Below are 21,595 nucleotides of genomic sequence, written 5' to 3'. Positions count from 1 at the left end.
AATGGGATAATTTGTATTTATTATGGGCATTTTGAATTTAAGATTGATTGCATAAAAATGGAGTTAAAAAGAAAAATTTTATCATATTTTTAGATTTGCTCTTAAATGATTGATTTTGGGATTTTGTGATATTATATGATCTCAATTTAGCTTGCAAGTTTTGGAAAAGAAAAAAAAAAGAAAATTAGAAGAGTTGAAAGAAAGAAAAAGAAAAATACAATAAAATAAAATAAAATAAAAAAAGAGGCACGCCGTTTCGGTTTTAAAAGCATTAGGTTATATTATATTATATATGGATTGAATCGTGCAGGTAGGGCTGTGCAAAAACCCGGTGGTCCGGTATGGTCCGGTCCAACCCGAACAAACCCGGTCCAGTCCGGTCCAAAAAAAATTGGCCTGAAACAAGACTAGACCAGACTGGACCGAACTGGTCTCATCGGGCTGGACTGGACTAGGGACTGACCCCTCAGACCAGTTGGTCCAGTCCAGTCTAGCCCGATTTTTTGAAATTATTATTTATATAATTTTAATTTGATTTAATTTTTCTATATAAATTTTTTATCTATTCAAATAATTAAGATTTATCTATTAACTTTCAAAGTAATGAGCATGCATATATATTTTCTACAATTTAAGATCTATATTGATGAGAATTAATTAATAAAACATGACTTCATTGGGAAATTGAAAGGGAATGATCAAATTTGATAAATTTTGAATTAAAATATGTGTAAAATTTTATATAGTAAGTTACAATCTTGCCTCCTATTGAAGAAAAAAAAATTTTAAAAAAAATTAAAATTAGCTCTGGACTGCCTGGACTGGTCCAGGCAGTCCAGAGGACCAAGTCCAGTCCAACCCGACCTCGGGTTGGCACTGGACTGGACCAGACCTCGGGCTGTTTTTTTCAGCCCGAGGTCTTTACTAGACCAGACTTCGGGTTAATAACAAACCCGGTCCAGTCTAGTCCATGCACACCCCTACGTGCAGGGAGGCGGCAGCAACCATAAGCCGCCACCTCCGTCGCAGACCCATATCATATTCTATATGGATTCATCCCAGTCATCATGTTTTTCCACTCTTATTCATTCACTTTTTTTTTTCCCCCCTCCATCAACCATAAGCCGCCACCCTGTCGTAGACCCATATCATCCGCAACCCCATCTTCCATGTCCACCAACATCATCATTTCCGATGGCTGATGAATTTTTGGGACGTGTTGTGACTGGGTTCAGAGCTATGAGAAGTTGAGTTTATTGTGTTTTTTGGAACTAAATTCAATGGCTTGAGTTTTGAAGCTACAAAAGAAAGTTTAATCCTACGCCTTAGTTTAGACTTTTTTATTAATGATTTTTGGTATGAAATTTGTTATATTTGGTTTAAAACTAACAATTGCTAGTTGTAATTCTTGTTTTGGATTGGAATTGTTGAGATTTAGTTGGTATTTATAAGTTTGAGTACTTAGTTTATGCATATATTTATGTTTATACCTTTATTAATTCATTGTTAGAATGATTTTTATAGAAGTTGTATAGAGATTATGCTTGAAGTGAATTTAACAAGTAATTAATGTTCTAGTTGAGTATTAATTTAAAAGGAATAACTTCTCTAAACTAATCCTAATCATTTGAGTTACTCCCATATAATTAAGCAAGCTAGGATAATCATTAATTCATTTTCAAAGAGCACTCTCCTCATTTCTTAAAATTCAAATTTGCTTTTTTTCATTCTCTCTTTATTAAAAATATAAAAAAAGTATTTTATATTTATTTATTTATTTCATAATCAACTTTATAAAAAGAAAAAGGGAAAATGGCAATAAAAGACCTCCGAATTACCAAAATGGCAAACTACACACTTGAATAAATTAAATTGTTTGGAGAGACCAGGTCTTAAATTGCAATTATGAAATGAAACCCGAAAGTCTAAAATACCCTTCTTCTCGTTCTTTCATCACCCCATCTCTTTCTCTTTCTTACTTATCTTCCTCTTCCTCTCTCTTTCTCTGTCTTCATCCTTCTCTTCCTCTTCTTCTTCCTCTGGTTCTCTTCGTCCTTTTATTCCTCTCCCTCCCAGCACCAACCATCTAGCCGCCTATGTATTTATTAATGGGATTGAGGTTGTAGCCATATCCACTGATCTTTATTGCAAAAAATTTGATGACCCATTGTTAACACTGGTTAGTAAGAGTAATTGGATTCAAGTTAATAGCAATTGTGCCCTAGAGATGGTATACAGAATCAATGTTGAAGAGGATGAGATTCCAGCTACCCAAGGCATGATTGGTATGCTTTATGATTGGCATGGCGTCATCTTGGTTAGTTACAGTGTGGGTCATTGGCTGATATGGTGGAAGAGAATGAGACGCGCAGTTGATAATGAAAGATGTTAATTGGAGAAAGTTGTGGTTAGTTTGAGATGCACTTGTCACTGAGTTTTGCAAAAACTGGTTACTGTCAAAGCACCTCTGGTTTTTTGTTATTTGGCTTACTGTTATTGTGATTTGGCTTGATAGTGATGTAACTGTGGACTTGCTACTATGATGGCAGTAACATGAAGTCATGATCTAGAAATATTGGCTTTTTGTTTATGGAGTGAACAATGTTAACATTCTGTATTTATCAGTTCTAAATGGTAACAATTTAGATCTTTTTAATGTTCTGAAGTTAATAAGAAACTCAGTCATAAACTTATAATTTTGCCTACCAAACTTATTATTTGGCTTGCCACTCTTGTCATTTGGCTTACTACTTTTATCATTTAGTAGTGAAATGTGGAAATAATGAACACTTTCCATAAAACTTAATTGAATGAGAAACCTAATCACAAAAATATTATTTCACTTACCACTCTTGCCATTTCACTTAGTGTTCTTGTCATGTGATAGTAAAATGTGAAAATAATAGCAACTTTTTATGAAACTTAATTTCATCATAAACCTAGTCACATGATTGTAATTTTGCTTACCAAATTTGTCATTTGGCTTACTATTTTTGTCGTTTGACAGTGAAATGTGAAAATATTGATAACTTTTCATAAAACTTAATTTTATAAGAAATTCAATCACAAAATTGTCATTTTGCTTACCACTCTTGTTATTTGATAGTGAAATGTGAAAATAATAACAACTTTTCATGAAACTTAATTTCATCAGAAATCCAGTTATAGGCTTGTGATTTTACTCACCATTCTTGTTATTTGGTAGTGAAATATTTTCATTATTGACCATATTAAATACCAAACTTTCATCTTCTCATTTACACCCACACAAATACTTACTTTTTTAACAACTTATCCTTTTTAAATAACAACTCTTTAATTACAATTAACAACTATTCAATTCAATTTAATGTTTATCAAATCCTTTATCATTATTTGTCGAACTAATATTGTCATCTCCCAAATTAATCCTGTCATTTCCTTCCCAGCCGAAAATCATTTGCATAAGTTATTTAACAGAACAACATATATATTTCACTGCAAAAAACTCTTAACTGGTCAATTACAATTGGGTAAGACCCAAAAAAAAAAAACAGAAGAAAGAAACCAGACTTAGAAGATGATGTTTTGATATTAGTTGGTGGTTTTCTTTCCCATTGTCATTGTTGTTATCTAATACTTGGCCATTGTCATCGCTAACATGGGCTTCTTCACCAATGCTTATGATCTCTTTAGCATCGCCAACGTTACTAGGTTGTTGGGGCTTGCAGATATGCATTTATGAAAACTTCTTATGGCATCGACATGTTGGGGAGAAGTGTAAAGATCTTGATTATTATTTGGGGTGTAATGAAGAGGAAGAAGTGTTGCAAGAAGAAAAGAGAATGTGGGAATAAATAAATAGAGCACTATGTTTGTGGATAGCAGAGGAAAGAGAAGCACGAAGAGAGGGAAAGGAAGAAAAAGAGAAGAAGGAAAGAGAAGGACATAGGATGACAAAAGAAAGAGGAAAAGAAGGGGGCATTTTGGTATTTTCTCAAATATTTCATAATTGCAATCTAAGACCTAATCTTCTAAGCAATTTAATTTATTCAAGTGTGTATTTTGCCATTTTGCTAATTCGGGGGTCTTTTATTGCCCATTTTTTCAAAGAAAAATTCCTTTTCAAACCCCTCCTTTTTAATGCTTTTGTCACTTAGTTAACTTAGGAATTAATAAAAGGTTTCTCAACAAACATGCCCCTAGTTGTGCTTTACTTCATAATTTAGTTTTATTTTTTATTTCAGACTAAAATGGTTCAAATCAACGCTTTATCTTACAAGTGAGAGGTTACGAGTTCAATTCTACTTGTAGTGTCATGTTGATAGTCAATCTATTTGGCATAGCGTTTTGGAGAGGAAAAGTAACTTACAAGTGTAATAAGTCTGTTTACAAATTTGGGAGCTGTTTATTATAACTTTTGGCTAATCTGACTTATGAGTCAAAAACTGCTTTTTTAGGCACGATTACAAAAACACCTAAAACTTACTTATGACCTGTACAAAAATAGCTTTTTGAAATTAAAAGACATTTTTACCCTTATGTATATGTTGTTCTTATGCTTTTCTTTATATATTTTTTGTACTTTTCAATAAGTTTTTAGTTATTTGTTTTAATATTCTAAAAACAATTTTTAACAGTTGTTATAATATTTTTAATTTTTAATATTATTTTTTATTTTATATTTACATAAATTATACAGAGTATGTCATCTAGTTAATTATATAATATTATTTGGTTCAAAAATTTTCACATTAATATGATTTCTAATTTAAATATATTTTATTAATTAAATATAAATTTTTTCATATTATAATAATTTAAAATTATTATATTTTGTAAATTCATATTTTTAATCATTTCTCATTATTTAATAAAAGTCATACCCATTTTGGTTATTCTGTAAACTAAACCTACTTATTCAATTATAATCCAAATAACTTTTTCATTTTACAAACTAATTTTTATAAAAGTCAATCAAAACACAAATCATACTATCATATTTAATTTTTACCAAATATCATTTTTTAAAAAATCAGATTAAAAATAAGTTATTTTTTTACTACTAATATGAACGGACCCAGTAATTGTTCTTTTTAAGTCAATTATGACCTTGTAGCTTAGTATTTTAAATGTTTTGTTATAGGTGGAAGGTGATGAGTTTGATTTTCGCATTTCATCGCTGCCTACACCCTTCCACCTTCCGATAGTAGCTGACTCAGCTACTACTTCATGGTTATTAATCATCATAGCACAGGTGATTGGAATCTAGTAAGACGCTACCTGTAGAATATATACGTCTGTTCGTGCTGTGCAAATTAAATTTCTAACTTGTGCGCTACATTCATGTCTCAAGTGTCACCTAAGCCACGCCTAATGTCACTACAGAGTAGAGAGATCTTGTATTAAATTTTATATTTGACAAACGGAAGAAATGTTTTTTCTTTTTGGTCAAAAAAACGGAGGGAATGTTTGCTCGCCGGAAACAGCTGTGATATTAAAATATGGATATTAGGATGTAATGATATAGCCAAAAAAGTTGAAAACACCGTGATCATTGCGTTAAATTTTTGTTATCACAGACTGAGAGCTGCGTGGAGAGTAGAGGCTTTGGGAAAAACACGAAGACGAACTCTATCAGCCAGTCAAAGGTCAGGAAAGTTAGTTTGGCACAACATGCGACATATCATGCTCTGCTATATATGTTATTTTCCTGCAGAAAATTAAAGAAGAAGAAGAAGAGCAGGATGGACGTTGGTGTAAATCCATTTCCAATAACTTTTGCAGTTCACTTTCTGGGTATTACTGCCATTGCTATGGTCTTGGTTTGGACCATTCACTATCTTGGTGGCTTAGCTTGGAACTCTCCGGACAAGAGCCTCCTCTTCAACGTAACTTGTTTCAATATTTCTCTTAACTCTTCCCATTTTTCTACATTTGTACTTCAATGTTTTTCTATGTCTAACTCGCGTTTGATTCATACTTACAGGTCCATCCTGTTCTTATGCTAATTGGCTTAGTTGTTATTGGAGGCGAAGGTAATCCAACACATATTTTAGTGCCCTGGCTTAGTTGTTATGCAAATTGGCTTAATAAATCACTGGTTTTTGTTTCCCTGTTTTGTGTTGAACAAAATGCAGCTATCATAAGTTACAAATCATTTCCACTGGAGAAAGAAGTGAAGAAAGTGATACACCTTGTTCTTCATGCCATTGCATTGGTACTTGGAATAGTGGGAATTTATGCTGTGTTCTTGTTTCATAATGAGAAACACATTGCTAATCTCTACAGCTTCCATTCCTGGATCGGAATTGCTGCTATTGTTCTTTATGGCGTTCAGGTAATAAACCTATTCCCTTTCTTCTCTTCTACAGGTAGCTGGTGAGATTGAAAGTAACATAAGCATTCTTGGAAAACTCTGCAAATTTTGGTGAACCAATTAAGAACAGATAGTAATATAGATATGTACATTATTGCAGTGGATATATGGGTTTGTGATGTTTATGTACCCCGGAGGGGACCCAGCTCTGAGGAGAGTGTCACTTCCGTGGCACATTTTGTTTGGGCTGCTGGTGTACATGATGGTTGTTGCAGCTGCGATTCTGGGGTTTCTGGAGAAGATGACATTCCTTGAGGAGAGTGGATTGGCCAAATTTGGATCAGAGGCTTACCTCGTAAACTTCACTTCGGTTGTTACTGTCTTGTTTGCTGCTTTGGTTGTCTTCTGTGCTATCACTAAGCCTCCCGCTCCTGCATTTGACGACTATGCTCCTATTTAGCATTGTTTCACCTAATGGTCTCTGTTTAAGTAAAATTCTTGTTTTAAGTAGGTAGTGCTTATTTCTAATCTGGGACATGGAAACTATTTTATGAGAGAAATAGGAATTGAATGAGCAAAGATTAGAGGAGACTGTAGTTTTTTTTTTTTAATATATATAAAAATTAATATCTTAAAATATTGAGACACATTTGGTTGGATCAACTAACATTCCCACCCGGGTTTTGTTTTGATACGCTGTACCGTTGTGCTTTATATCATTCTTAATGCATATAAATGATATAATTGATTGGGCCTTCTAGCTCAATGCCTCCTTAGTTTCTTTTCTAAATGCGGGGTTGCCAATAAGAACTAATTTAATTATAGGAAATTGACTCATAACTTATAAGAATTGGTGATTGATTTGTATTTATCTTTGTAAGTACTTATTGAGTCCGGAAGTATGTTTTAGTTTTGGTGAACTAATAACCCAACTCATGTAAACTTGTTGTTACAACAAAAAATATGGGACTGACCAACAAGTGTTGGTCCAAGTGGAAGGGACTTGGACTCCTTAAACATCATGTCCTGGGTTCGATCCTTGGGGCGGTGTGTATGGAAAAAACATTGTTGGAAGGGATTTCCGCTACGGCGCCTGACAGTACCCCGAGAGATTAGTCTCTTACCGTTCGGGTGGGAGGATACTCTGGGCAACAAAAAAAAATATATGGGACTGAGTTTAGGTATGTACATGAATAAGATAAATATGAACTTTTCTCGTTAATTAAAGGATGATAATATTTTATTTATAATTATCTGATATATTTATAAATTGTGGCTTACTTCATAATTCGTACCACATATGATATATGAAAAAACATTTTTTTGACCAAATATATGAAAAAACATTTAACTATATATATATATATTAACAGTTTAATTATTTAGTGAAAAGCACGAGTCACGTGGCTACCATCAGCCTAGCAGGTGATGACTCGTGTCCCCATGCCTCATTTGGAAAGTTAGAATGTTAGATGGAAATCTCCCATAGGTAAAAGGGAAAACCATTGGGATAGGCCCAGATTCGTTTCACGAGGGGACGGATTGACTGAAATGCCCCTTTTCCGGCTAGAAAATAATTGACGCATTGTTGAAAAACATGGACATTTGATGAGGAGGCGAGTTTGGTGGACTTTGGACTTCATGGTAGGTAGCTTATGCATGTACTCTTCCGATCCTTAATATATGACCTAATTGTTGAGTTAGTTTTGATTCTAAATATAAGATTCATTTCTCATATTTATCAATTTTCTCTAAATTACCTCTATGAATACTTATTCAACTATAATCAAGTAAAAGAGGAAAATTGGATGTTAAGATGATTATGGTATTTTAGAAAAAATGTATCACATTTATTATAATTAACTAACTTACCTAACTTCATTAATCTAATCAAATTAGTTAAATAGGTTTTAATTTAAGGATCGGATGAGTTTTTTTTTTGGGGCCGGTGTAGCTTATCCATATTGGGCAGCCACATTTTTCATTTTAATTATTCAAAAATTGTTTCACAATAATAAAATAATTCAAGTAGCCTAACCGTGCCTCTTTGTCAAAGTAAGTTATGAATTTTGAAAGATTTGCTGTGAAATCCCAAATAACAAATATAGCTATTAAAAAGTATTATTGACAATATAGCCTGCCATGATAAGATTTAGTTTAGAAGATGACAACTGCTTACTTGTTATTGAGACTTACTGATAATTATTTTCTTTACTTGAGATCTCATTATAATTCTTCTTATATTCAATTATTTATATGCCTGAATTAATTCGAAAATGGGTGACAAAATAATAGAGATGAAAAAAATTTTCTAAAAAACTTGACCTATTAAAAGAGGTGAGAAAACACCAACAAATGTTGATCCAAGTGAAAGGGATTTGGGCACTTTAAACATCATGTTTTGGGTTTAATCTTTAGGGCAGTGTGTATGAAAAAGACACTGTTAGGAGGAATTTCTGCTACGGCGCCTGACAGTACCCTCAGAAATTAGTCTTTTACCGTTCGGATGGAGGGATATTCTGGGCAACCAAAAAAAAAAAAAAAGATGTGAGAAAACAGACCCTCCTACCTTGGGCTCTATATGGGCTGGTCCTTTTACCATTAGTCTATGAATTTATTCTCCTTCGGTCCAATTGGGTGTTCGCCACCTAAATAAAAAATGCCATGCATGAAGAAATTAGTAATTTAATTTATTCTCTCAGCATAATCTTAATGTTCAAATATTAGAAACAAAATTTTGATTTTAAGTTTTTAATGAATGTTTATGTGCCTATTTATGTTCATTATTTGCCTATTTGGTATAAAATGGATTTTAGTCTTGAAAAGTCTTGTTTCGCTTTTGTAAGAGTTATACTTTTAATTATATTATTTTTTATGATAAACTATGAAAGTTATAGTTCTAATGAAACAGATGATGATTCTATCTTACCATATGTTGAATGGTCATAAGCAAATGATGAGAAATCTGAAATTACGACAAAAGAAACAAGATTCTAAGGAATCTGAATCAAGTTGTCATGTGAAAATTCAGAATACAAACAAAAATTAGGAATAACTAAAAAGATGTTTTTGTTGTTACTATTAAAAATAGGCCAATTCATAAAAATTGCATGCAGCGACAATTTTCCATCAATTTTTTTCCCAAAGATTTTTTAAAATTTACTCTGTTGTTTTCCACCAATCAGCATGTCCCATTCTGTCTTCAAATTACATGGTTTTAGGCCGCTCTGAGAAAATTTGCTTTCGATTTAGATTTTATCCTAGTAATTTTAAAAATATTTATCCTCTATTATCATCTGAATGAGAGGGGGGGGGGGGGAATCCTTTCTTCATAATAGTTATTTCTAGTTTATCTATCTGTACAGCCAGTTGTCATAGTTGAAGGGCTCATGTAGTGTTGGCTTGTTTAGGTGTGTGGTCATTATGGCGTTACGCATGAGAGGATTTACATACTTATATTATACTACCTCTAATCCTTAATACAAGACTATATTTGACTTTTATTTTGATCATAAATATAAGATCCCAGTCCACTTTGTCTCTCGTATTTATATATTTTTTTCAAAATAACCCTTCTAATAATGATAATTCTAGTCAATACATTTGATTAGCAAGAATATTTTAGGAAAGATAATAACTATTTAGGACAAATAACTAATTCAACTTACTTCTTTAATCTCTTCAAATTAGTTAACTGGCTCTTATAATTAGGACCGGAGGTAGTATATATATACAAACTCCAGTTTTTGATATGAGATATCATTTTGACTATTATTTTGGTTCTAAATATAAGACTTCAATTTGCTTTGTTTATCATATTTATGTATTTTTTCTAAGATACTTATTCTAATAATAGTAGTTTTATCCAATATACTTCATTAGCACAACACTTATTTATTCCTCAAATTAGTCAACTAGCTCTTATAATTAGGATCGGAAGTAGTACCTCATATAAATAAAATCAATATAATAATAAATGAAGGGTAAAATTATATATAAATATAAAAATTTCTCTCAATGTTCTATAAATAGAATAAAAAATATCTTTTTTCTCTGTTCTATAAATAGGACTGGAGGAATAATATTTAATTGACCATTTTAATTATCCCACAAGAAAAAAGAATAACTCGAAATATAGTGTAGTTTGTTGTAAATTTTATATCTCAAATGTAGATGAAAATAAATTAAATTTAGAATATTTCGTCATCGCCAAGAAATGACTGAATCTCCATAGAAGGAATCTTCCGTATTCGTCTCCACGCTACCCAAGACAACGACGCCACACACAGCTTAATGTTGAAGACAACCTCAGCCTCAATAATCAAATTAATTTGATGCTTTCAAATTAATTGACGTGTTACATGTTAATAAGGTTTTTTTTGAATTATTTAATAATAAAATGAATTTAAATTATCATGAGGGGTCATTCACGCATTTATCACTTTATTGACGTTTATATGTTTTATCCATAAATGTCAATAATTGTTGTCATCAAGTCTTGGTTAGCCAACAATTTATTGCCATTTCCCTAATTTTCTAGAGCGTTCGATGATGTTAATTAATTATTCCTTTTTTTCTGAAATGATATATTTTCTACGGAAACTTTCTGGTAATGGCCCATATAATTTTGTAAATCACATTTTATCCAGAACTAAATCAAACTCGATTAACCTAAATGCAATAACATACATGCGATTAAAAGTGAGGTTTTATTTGGACACTAAGCATCATTTTTTTTTGTTAATATTATTTTTAATTCTTAAAATTTGACATTTTGGCTCCTGAAATTGGACTTTATTTAGTTTATAATGCTTATTTTAGAGATCAAAATACTGTTCTAGGTAATAGGTATCAAGAATTTTTAAGCAGTCTAAAATAAACTAAAAATGATATTAATTTTTATTTTGGCCAACATCCATAAATTTAACATATACATCATTATTCATTGGACATTTTTATGAATTTGACTTTGGAATTTTCAAGCGCTAATACTTACATCCAACCCCTACTAGTGAATACCAAACGTCGAAGAAATTCATGTATAGAAAGCGTAAAAAAAAAAAAAATTGATACAGTGATGTGACAGCAAAATATTATGAGTTTTATACTCAAATAAATGCATATCTTCTACTCAAAGTCGAGTTTTTTTAACACGCACACACATTCTCGTTATTATTATTTAATAAATAATGGATTATTCTTGTTTTTATTAATTTAATTTCAAAGTAAAAAAAAGAATTAATTATGTTTACAAAAAACTATTTTTATTTATTGTAATTCATTTCCTTCTATTTCTCTAAAGTAAATAAATGAACTTTTTTTGGGCTAAAGTCAAATATGTGTAGTCACTTACGCCACTTTTTTGTGGGGGTATCTTAACCAAATGATCTGGAACTTATCTATTTTCCCATATTAATTTTAAATTATCAATTAAAAGTGGAAGAATAATAATAATATTGAAAAAAAAAATGAAAGAAGAAAGTTGCATGATTGAGGCAAATTGGCGAAGGGAGGGTGGCCACCTGTATCAACCATCCAGCTAAGCGCCGTTGGAATATTAGAGAGAGCTGATAGAGCTCGAACAGTTACCTTATTTCTTCAACCATAATATCTTAACCACCTTTCTCTCTCCTCTTCCTCCCTTCCTCTTCTCTCTCTCTCTTCATCAATTTCTGATATTTCCACAATAAGTGAAAGCTCCGTTACACCCTTTTGTTTCAAATCCTCATCGTCATCATCATCACCAACTTTTCTGTGAGGAATCACAACTCAACTCAAAAGAAGGAAAGCAGAAGTATGACAGAGGAGCAACCCAAAAAGCTGGACGCTGAATCCCCATCGGAGCCTCCGCCGCCGCCGCCTCATGAGGCCCCTCCACCGCCACCGCCGCCGCCGCCTCATGAGGAGCCTCCCCCACCGCAACCACCAGCACCTCCACCTCATGAGGAGCCTCCAAAAGATGTGACTGAGGAGAAATCTGTAACTCCGGCACCTCCTTCTGAAGAACTTAAGACTCTTGCTATAGTTGAAAGTACATACCCAACTCCCCTCTCTTTCTCACTTTTCTTCTATGTCTGTTTGTTTCCTCTGAAAAATTGATTCAAAAGGAAATATATCTCTTTCTGTGTATATGTTTGTGTTTGTGTTCCATGGTTACTCTGTTTATTTTATGGTTGGCTCAGGGGACGAGTCCTTAGCTGAACACCCTTTTTCATTTCTTATAAATATAAACAGTGAATTGTTGAATTTTTCTCTTTCTGTTCTTCAAGGCCTTCTGATAATGAATTTCTCGAGTTTAATTCACAGTGATCTCTGCTGTTTTTGTCAACTGAATTATTCCTGTCCGGTAGAGTTTCTGAAGGGCTTTTCATCTATTTGGGACTCAGAAGTCATAATCCTTTTTATAACGTATACTTTAAACTTTTATTCATTTTTTTCTTTTCTTGTCCGTTTATGATGGCTAGTATTTGCAAACACGTGCTTGTCTTAGCAGGGGACGTTTGAGACTTGTGAAAACAAGATGACTGTGAATTCATTTGTACCTTCATCTTATAGATATCAACCTTTTCTAAATGGTGATCCTTCTTATAGTTCATCCTTTAATTTCTGTGCCTGTGCTCAGCCTGATCTTAACTATTTGATAACGACGTGGTGATGAAAAATTTGGACAATTTCGAGGAATTAGTAAAAATAACTAAATTACAAGTTCTCTAAAGCCTATGAACACTCTGTAATAAGGACTGGTTGATAAATCTGTAGAGTTTTTCTACCTTCCCTCAAGTATTTGGGATTATACCCAAAAGAAATTAAAAAAAAAAAAAAGAGCTTCTGAGCCACTGTATCAAAACATATGGATTTTGCATGATTGAACCGTCAACATGATATAATGACATCATTGTGATTATTGTTGTTTATTCAGAGCCTCAAGAAGCTTCTGCAGAGAAACCATCTGAAGGCTCTGCAAATCGAGGTATCTCGACGGTTTTATATCCCTTCATGCATTTTTATATCCTAAATTAGAGGTTAAACAAGTTTTTTCATATACAGATGCAGTGTTGGCTAGAGTTGCAACAGAGAAGAGGCTTTCACTAGTCAAAGCATGGGAAGAAAGTGAAAAATCAAAAGCAGAGAACAAGTAAGAGGCTGCTTTTGCATTATTACACTACATATTTGTTTGTTTCTTTCATTTCATTCAACAAGGTTTCATAGATATTAATTTGAATAGAATCTTTTGAGCAGAGCACACAAGAAGTTATCAGCGATTTCAGCATGGGAGAACAGCAAGAAAGCAGCCATTGAGGCTGAATTAAAAAGGATTGAAGTAAGATCAATCATTCCTTTTCATTAGTAATTCCCAGAAGTGCTTTGTGAGTGCTGTTAAAATACCTGTCCATTGATTTAAATCCAGATTACTATAACTTCTGCTACGAACCAAGTGTTTTTTTTTTTTTAGGTTCCAAAGTAAAAATTGAAAGAAAACGAGTGAAAAAAATACTTGAAAATAAAAGAAATAGAAAATCAGTTGTAACAGACTGGAATTTAAATTAATCAAAATTGTTCTTTACATACTTTTCTTTTAACCTTTTTCTAAATATATATTGGTCTGCTACTAATTCTTCTGTGTGTTTCTAATTTGTATGCGAGTTAGGAACAACTTGAAAAGAAGAAGGCTGAATACGTGGAGAAAATGAAAAACAGAGTCGCTATGATCCACAAGGAGGCTGAAGAGAAGAGGGCAATTATTGATGCCAAGAAAGGGGAAGATCTTCTCAAGGCAGAGGAAGCAGCTGCAAAATACAGGGCCACTGGAACTGCTCCCAAGAAGATCCTTGGCTGTTTCTGATACTGAAATCCTGAGATCTCATGAGAAAACCAAGAAAGTTGATTTGGTAGTGTTTTATTTTTTCCGGTGAACAGTTGTTAGCGCACGTTCTTTGACTGTTCAAATGTGAGTACAGATGTGTCGTTTGTTGGTGTCAGTACAGATGTGTTACTTGTATTTAAATTATTTGTTGGGGATTTAGTTGATGTTCATTTATGATGTGTGCATATCAATATTGGTGTGAGTGCTCCAATTACTTTAGACATTAAGAAATTATAAAGTTTAGTTTGTTGTACATTGTTTTTTTTTTTTTTAAAATTATATAAAAGTGTATATAAAGCATGACTTGTCATGCCTTGTGTTAAAACCAAGTTGAATTGTAAAAATCAAAGGTGGCAAGGATTGAATTACCGAACACTTAATTTTGAGAGATCTGGATATCATGTCAAGGACTACTTTCAACCAAAAGTTTAAGTCATTAACTGAGAGTTGGTGAGTAGTTTCTAAACTCCTGACTCTAATCAGTCTCCAAGGGAGAGGAGCAGACAAAAGACTGATAAAAGCGAATGTAGAAATCAATCAAAAGGCATGAAAAATTTCCTTTTACAACCTCCATGGAGTGGGAGGTAATTTTGAATTCTGGCAAATGCTTCATCTAGCCTCCCTTCATATTACCTCTAAACCATCTAGCATGTACCAAAAGTTGAGAGCATATGAAGAAACCAGCTGAACTGTGACTAGTCACTGGACTAACATGTACAAAAATGAAGAAACAGAAAGGCACAAAATCTTCTATTCACGAAGGCATTGCCTTTCCCTGAGAAGTTTATGCAGTAGATTTAGTCATATCTATCATGCAGAGGACCCTGGAAATTCTCAGTCTGTTCCAATCCTTCAAAGAACCCGACATTGTCACCAGGTATATCTAGCAGGAGCTTTAATGCAGAATCAGAGGCATCAAGAAAGTCATGAGAACCTGAGTCTGACCCAGCTGTGCCATCTTCAAGCTTTGGATTGAGGCTGCTTAGTTGTTCTTGAGCCATGTTGGCAAAGACACTGCTTACTTGCGAGGTAGGGCTTTCGCTTTCCGCTTTCTTTTCTGTGATCATGCGAAACGATTGCCCCACCTCAGAATGCCAAAGTCGAAGAAAGCAATCAGAATGTGTGCTAGATTTAGAAAAATGATTAACACATGAGGATTCCAATTCCATTGACAGCCTTTTCTCTGCCTCAACTCTGGCCTTTTCCCACTGGATTACATGACGTACAGAAGAAGATTCAGACTTCATATCACTCCGATGATGAGGACCTTTAAAAGAGGGCTCTTGTGCCTCCAGAGAATGACCTGATGAGTGAAGGAAGCGCTTCTTCAGATGTGTGTTCCAGTAGTTCTTAATTTCATTGTCTGTTCTCCCAGGTAAATGAGATGCTATAGCAGCCCACCTAATGCGACCACATGGAAAAGATTAATGATAGAGCAATAAAATGAGAAGATTTCATATCATAAATATTGTCACTGAAACGTTATATAAAAGATCTTTTTTCCTTCTGGATAATGAGGGGTGCAATATTCTTCAGAAATCCATGGCAGCTACAACTAAAATGCTTCAATTCCATCAATTTAATTCAAAGCAATAGAATGAGTAGTGTGTGTGTGTTCAAGAAAATTAACCAGGGGATCAATGCACTACCTGTTGCCGAGCATGCCATGCAGCTGAATGATTTTACCTTCTTCTTCACTTGTAAAAGGGCCACGCTTGATGTCTGGGCGAAGATAGTTTATCCACCGAAGCCGACAACTTTTTCCACATCGAAGGAGACCTAGCGGCAGTCATGTTATAAATATTAACAAGTACTAACAGATGTACAAGTTTCTGATAAAATAGCGTACTTGGATTTAGGAGAGAACTCAGAAATGCAAAATATCATTAAATAGAATAGGATGAAATGAACTTAATTTTCATCTTTCTTCTTCACAACACCGTCTTCATATTTTTCTTCTTTGGAGTATGTCAACCTGTTGACTGCGTTATTTCCACTTACTTTTTGGCGAAGAAATATATTGTACAAAACCAGAAACAGTATGAGAGCAGCAACATGCAGAGGCTGCTCACAGAATTACAGCGAACGGCTATAATCAGTAATTTATTCACTTTTATTTTGAAATTCCCGTGGGAGTAACATCATATAAAAGAACTCTACAATGGGATTTCTCTGAGAATCAAACTGGTAACTAAAATCTAAAACCTGAAACGGAAAGAAGTTACAAAAGAACTTGGCGATTGCATTTGCTCTCAGCATGAGATAGTTACTTAAACCTTAGAGAAAAAGAAGTTACAGAAGATGTGGTCTTCAAAGATTCAGTGGTACAATTACCATAGAGTGAAACAGGCACATCCCCTTTGCAAGGATCATATGGTGACTATATCAGTCTTCATTAACAATATTTTAACCCTAGCTTCAAACATTCCAGAAGCTCCGGCTGCATCCTCCTTTTACCTTCCCACCCATGATCCCACCTAGAAAAAGAATTGACCTTTTGTACCCGAGGTTGACCAACCCGAACTAGCATTGTATTATACTTTCTCTTGTTCTAGATATTTAAGTTAGATGTCTAATTTACAGAGATTAAGAAATTTTTTTAAGTTAACTATGTGTAAAAACTATATGTTAGTTTTTCCAAAATAATCTTTTAATCATTTGCACTTGAAATTCACCTCTTTGATAGAAATCTTACTTTAAGATGCCAAAATGATTAGGGGGAAAATGTAAATATAGGAGACAAAGTGACTGAGGTGTTACATTAGGATCCAAACAAATTCTTTAACTACCTTCCACGTTTCAAACACAAGGAGGTGCATATATTAACAAGAACATATGATATATCAGCTTTATTTTTCCCCTGGTGAACAGGCATACTGTGCCATGTAATTGCTGAATACAAGATTCCATACTTCTCCACTTTTGACCCATAGGTAAAAAAAAGTGAGTGCAGAAAAAACAACAAAAAGAAAAAAGTGATGTAGGAAGTCGCACCTGCATTCTTGGGTAGTGTCCGCCAACTACCACAGCCATGCTTCTTGATGTACTGAACTAAGAGTTCATCTTCTTCAGGAGTCCAAGCTCCCTTTTTCACTCCATCTTTATCACAACATGGTGACCTCCCCATCTTCACCCCCTCATTACCAGCTTGATTTAGTCCTATATATAATCTGTTCTTTTTCTCTATTTTTAATAACCTAGAGGAAGAAGAAGAGAGGAGGAGGAGGAGAAGAAGAGGAGGAAACAGGAAAAGGAAGAAGAGTGTTGCAGTTGAAAACCCACTGAAGAGGAAGCAATGAAAACCATCAGATAGCTATAAATGCACAAGTATAGTACAATTGGGCGGCGTAAAGAACCAGGACCGTATTTAATGCATGCATGCCATGTAAGGCAATGACCGGGGTTCTTTCTTCCTAGTAACGCAAAATGAAAAAGAGAAAACAAACCTAAATATAAATCATTAAAACCCATGAAAAAGAAAGGGATTAACTAGACGGATATAATTTCAACAGAAGAAAACGACAGAACTTTCAATGAAGCAATTAGTCAAACATTTGACAGGTAGAAGACTCACGAAACCCCTCTAAAATATCATGACTCATAACTCGGTGACTTTGATGGAAAGTTTTCTTTTTCTCCTGAAAATTCCACAAAGCTTAACGCTTTAAGCGAATTCACCATATATTGGTGCAGAGGAAGTGAGGAAGATTCAACTTTCGAAGTGGCGTCACATTTTGAATAAACAAGGAACAAAGAGCAGGGGTCCGAGTGAATAAATGTCAAAACTTTGTTACCACCGAATGGGCACAACGCATTCGGTTTAACGAGGCTCGATCGGTTCAATAAAATCCTTCAGTATGAACAATTATTGAACAACAAAACGTACGTACGGACGTATGTGTTTCCTCTTGTATGAATCCGTACGTACAGGAATTTAAATATCACCTCTACGGAGAAAACACGATAATGGAAAACAAGTTAATGAGTTCATAGCCATCATAAAATCCTGCAAGCCAAGAAGCTAACAAAAGTAGGTCTTTGCCTGCTGTTCACCTTTTAATGATGACACGTTTTCAATCAAGGCTATTCAGAACAATGATGATATAGGACTGGCCTGCCTACCAGTGTGGAAAGCGGCTTTGGATGACGTTGATGACAACGTTGTTAGGATTAAAGGTAATGCTGCAGGTCAAAGGATGGCTGTAACTATGTTAATTCTGCTCTTTGTTGTTTGAGATTCTACAGAAGTTAGATGAGTTTAACTAAGATTAATTATATGGAATGTGAGAATCGAAAGCTAGGAGCACCCAAGATTAGGAGACTCAATGGAAATATGGACGCAGAAAATGTACTGGGATTAGAATAACTTAGCCGAGTTGATTAGAATCACTTCTTCAGATTGTTTCCTTTTGCTTCTTCTGCACATCCTCAGATGACTTGTTCTTAAAGTTGTCTAATACTTACTCACATGGCCCATAAAAAGCCCTTATTTCTCCTTCATCCACCATATACCCTGTTGAGGTAACGTTCAGGAGATGGTGAAGCTGACCATAGTAGGAAGGGTGAGTGATGGATTGCCTCTAGCTCAAGGTCTGAGATATGTGAATCAAGAAAATGGGTATCTTTCTTTTTACCAGAAACAAGCACAAATCATCCTACAAGAAATTTCAAGAGGAGCTTTGACGGCCTCCAAGATGACTATTCGTATTGATCATCACTGCTTCAAGTATCCTTTCTTCTCTATTTTGGGAATAAAGTTCTTCTTGAATGGTCTCTAGACTTTCATAATTTCAATGCATGTAACACAATTTTTCACCCTTTTTAAAAATCCTTTAGTACTCTGTTGTGCTGGCCGACAATCGCCAACACAGCCCATATCAGTCATGAAGAAGGATAATTAGCTGAAAAGATCGCAACAGGGATGAAGATGATTGTTTTTCACTAGTGACTGGGCTTAGTTGGCGTAATTCCTGCTAGTTTAGAGCTTATGATGTCCCATCATTTTCTAGGTTAACAAATTTTGAAATCTCTCAAATTTAAGCCTGGGACTCAAAGCTAAGATTAATTAAATTATTTCTTTGACATGAACTCTTGATTCTTTTATTGCTTCTCTGTTCTGCTTCATATTCTTCACGTTCTTATCTTTTAACTTCAGATTTCTTTAATGGGTCATCTTCATGATCCTTTAACGAGAAGCTGAGTTTGTAGAACCATTTTGCTTAAGGCTTAAGCTATAGATTTGCTTTTCTGAAAAGTTTTTTTAACTGATTTTTTTTCTTCCCGAGAAAGTTTGAATGCAAGAAATTTAACTACAATTGATGATATGTTGGTATTGATTAAGCTACTTGATCGAGAACGGAGTTGTTTTCATTGTGTTATGTGATTCCTCGTACCCAAGAAAACTGGCTTTCCATTATCTTCAAGATTTACAGAAGGAGTTTGAGAAGTTTGATAAAACCCTCACAGACAAAATCACAAGGCCATACAGTTTTGTCAAATTTGGTAATCTTCATTTACAGCTGTAATGTTATTAGCATCTAGCATTTAGCGTTAATGTTTGGCTGCAGAGAAACTGAAATATAACAGGAAAATTTTTTCCAGATCTCTCTCTCTATTTTTTTTTTAATCGTTTACTCCTTTGGTTTTATTTATAGAACAGAAAGAAAAGACATTTTTTGGTCTTATAGGGTACCGAGAGAAATTTTTTATATAGATGCATAATTTTACCCTTCATTTATTATTGTGTTAACTTTGTTTACATGATGTATAATATATATGACCTTTGGTTTTTAATATAAAAGCTAGTTAACTAATTTGAGTAGATTAAAGAAATTAGTTAAGTTAGTTATTTGTAATAAATAGGTACTGTCTCTCCTAAAATATCTTAACTAGTTTAGTCTTTTGACTGGAATTATCATTATTATAAAAACTACCTTAAAAAATAGATAAATATGAAAAATAAAGTAGATTGGAATTTTATATTTAGGACCAAAATAAAAGTCAAACGAGCTCTTATATGAAGAACTGGAGATAGTATTAAATAAAAATAAAATTGCAAAGTTGTTGAATTTTAAATGAAAGTTAACGAAATTTAAAGTTTTTCTTGATCTATGTGAAATATGTTAAAAGTGATTTATAAATAGGACTAAAGGAGTACACCTTTATTAGCAGCTGCAACCTTCACATATTTTCCTGGCAAAAATATTAAAATTGCAAATAACGTTTCAATTGCAGATGGTATAATTGCAAATATTAGAAGACAATATATCGATACAAGGACACAGGCCAACCTTTCAAAGCTTAATGCGAATCGGAGACAAGACATAGATGTTGTTACTAAAGACATGTCCAACATTTTAGGAAGAAGTCCAGGTAAGATTTTTTTCTGAACCATTTACCCCTTGCTTCTCATTAGTTTCACTGGTAAAAATCATGAACAAAGTTAAAAGCAACTTATATTTTATATGACTAGGCTCAGCTGGACCAATTTAAAAAATGTCAAACTATAAGAACCATAGTGAGGATTGAGTAAAACTCTCAAGTACACTGGCATTGCTCTTCAATCTATTGTTTCATATAGTAATAAATACCTTGTAATGACAGAAACGGTGGAAAGATTGCCTGCTACTCCTCCGTCAGCATCCTCTATATGGGGTTCTCCTCGCCTTGAGGTATCATATAAACTGCTTCTAATGCCTATGAAGTAGGCTAACTCGATCATTTTTCTTCTTTCCTTTCAATTTCTTGACAAAAAAGCAGAACAAATATGTTACTATACAGTTTTGTTCCTTTGGTGCACAGGTGATCGCACTGAAATGGACTCCTATTATGATCATCGTTGTTGCTTCCATGGTTCTATTATGGGGTAGCTTAGTCCTCACAGACTACTTTATAATTTCAAGCTGGTGATACACTGAGATCAAGATTAATGAGAAGGATCTAATATGATTCAACTTTAGTTGTTGAAGCACTCATGGAAAGGGATAGATTCCTCCTCGTGTGGGAAAACGAGAGGGTTGAAAGAGAGAGAAAATTTAAACGACTCTGATATGTCATAAGAGTTTGTACTGTAGTTTCCCTGGAAAGTGATATCTTCTATTTTATATCATATGAATTATTTGGAGCATATATGCTGGTGCATAATATATTAATATGTACTTGGTTTACTATTCATGGTTTGATGTTGTGAGCCATAGAAAAAGAAATCAGTAAATCTGCTCCAATCGGAATATAGGTATGTGCTTGGTTCTTTTCTTGATAGCACTTAGCTGGCCAACCTTGCTTTTTTGAGAATCTCAAGTGCCTAAAATCTTTTCTGCATTCTGTGGAGAAAATATCTTTTCTGGGGAAAACTTTCAATCAACCATAATTTATTTTCTTGATCATATTTTTTAGTCACAAACTTTGCTCCCAAAGGTTGACAAGATGACCTG

At 33.8% G+C, this 21,595-nt stretch overlaps 4 protein-coding genes across 4 annotated transcripts; 3 read left to right on the top strand and 1 right to left on the bottom strand.

Moving 5' to 3' along the window:
- Positions 1 to 5,710: 5,710 nt before the first annotated feature.
- On the top strand, positions 5,711 to 6,905 carry LOC114715706 (transmembrane ascorbate ferrireductase 1). The gene is made up of 4 exons (XM_028900576.1): positions 5,711 to 5,870; positions 5,969 to 6,017; positions 6,120 to 6,319; positions 6,459 to 6,905. The coding sequence occupies exons 1-4, from the start codon at positions 5,727 to 5,729 to the stop codon at positions 6,756 to 6,758; spliced, it is 693 nt and encodes a 230-aa protein (XP_028756409.1). The 5' UTR covers positions 5,711 to 5,726; the 3' UTR covers positions 6,759 to 6,905.
- Positions 6,906 to 11,902: 4,997 nt separating this feature from the next.
- Positions 11,903 to 14,415, top strand: LOC114715708 (remorin-like). The gene is made up of 5 exons (XM_028900577.1): positions 11,903 to 12,329; positions 13,218 to 13,268; positions 13,346 to 13,433; positions 13,538 to 13,619; positions 13,947 to 14,415. The coding sequence occupies exons 1-5, from the start codon at positions 12,095 to 12,097 to the stop codon at positions 14,139 to 14,141; spliced, it is 651 nt and encodes a 216-aa protein (XP_028756410.1). The 5' UTR covers positions 11,903 to 12,094; the 3' UTR covers positions 14,142 to 14,415.
- A 544-nt stretch (positions 14,416 to 14,959) lies between these two features.
- Positions 14,960 to 17,289, bottom strand: LOC114715700 (transcription factor MYB41-like). Its single transcript, XM_028900571.1, has 3 exons — positions 17,157 to 17,289; positions 15,812 to 15,941; positions 14,960 to 15,563 (listed from the first exon to the last, which is right to left on the bottom strand). Exons 1-3 carry the CDS (start codon positions 17,287 to 17,289, stop codon positions 14,960 to 14,962), a joined length of 867 nt encoding a protein of 288 aa, XP_028756404.1.
- A 1,408-nt stretch (positions 17,290 to 18,697) lies between these two features.
- Positions 18,698 to 21,290, top strand: LOC114715697 (25.3 kDa vesicle transport protein). The gene is made up of 5 exons (XM_028900567.1): positions 18,698 to 18,888; positions 19,504 to 19,664; positions 20,397 to 20,534; positions 20,766 to 20,833; positions 20,964 to 21,290. The coding sequence occupies exons 1-5, from the start codon at positions 18,698 to 18,700 to the stop codon at positions 21,069 to 21,071; spliced, it is 666 nt and encodes a 221-aa protein (XP_028756400.1). The 3' UTR covers positions 21,072 to 21,290.
- Positions 21,291 to 21,595: the final 305 nt, after the last annotated feature.

This window comes from Neltuma alba, unplaced genomic scaffold (assembly GCF_004799145.2).
Source record: "Neltuma alba isolate B1F8T4 unplaced genomic scaffold, ASM479914v2 tig00011608_pilon, whole genome shotgun sequence".
Lineage (NCBI taxonomy): Eukaryota > Viridiplantae > Streptophyta > Magnoliopsida > Fabales > Fabaceae > Neltuma > Neltuma alba.
Note: the sequence above shows the minus strand (reverse complement) of the source record. Positions and strands in the feature narration are given on the sequence as shown.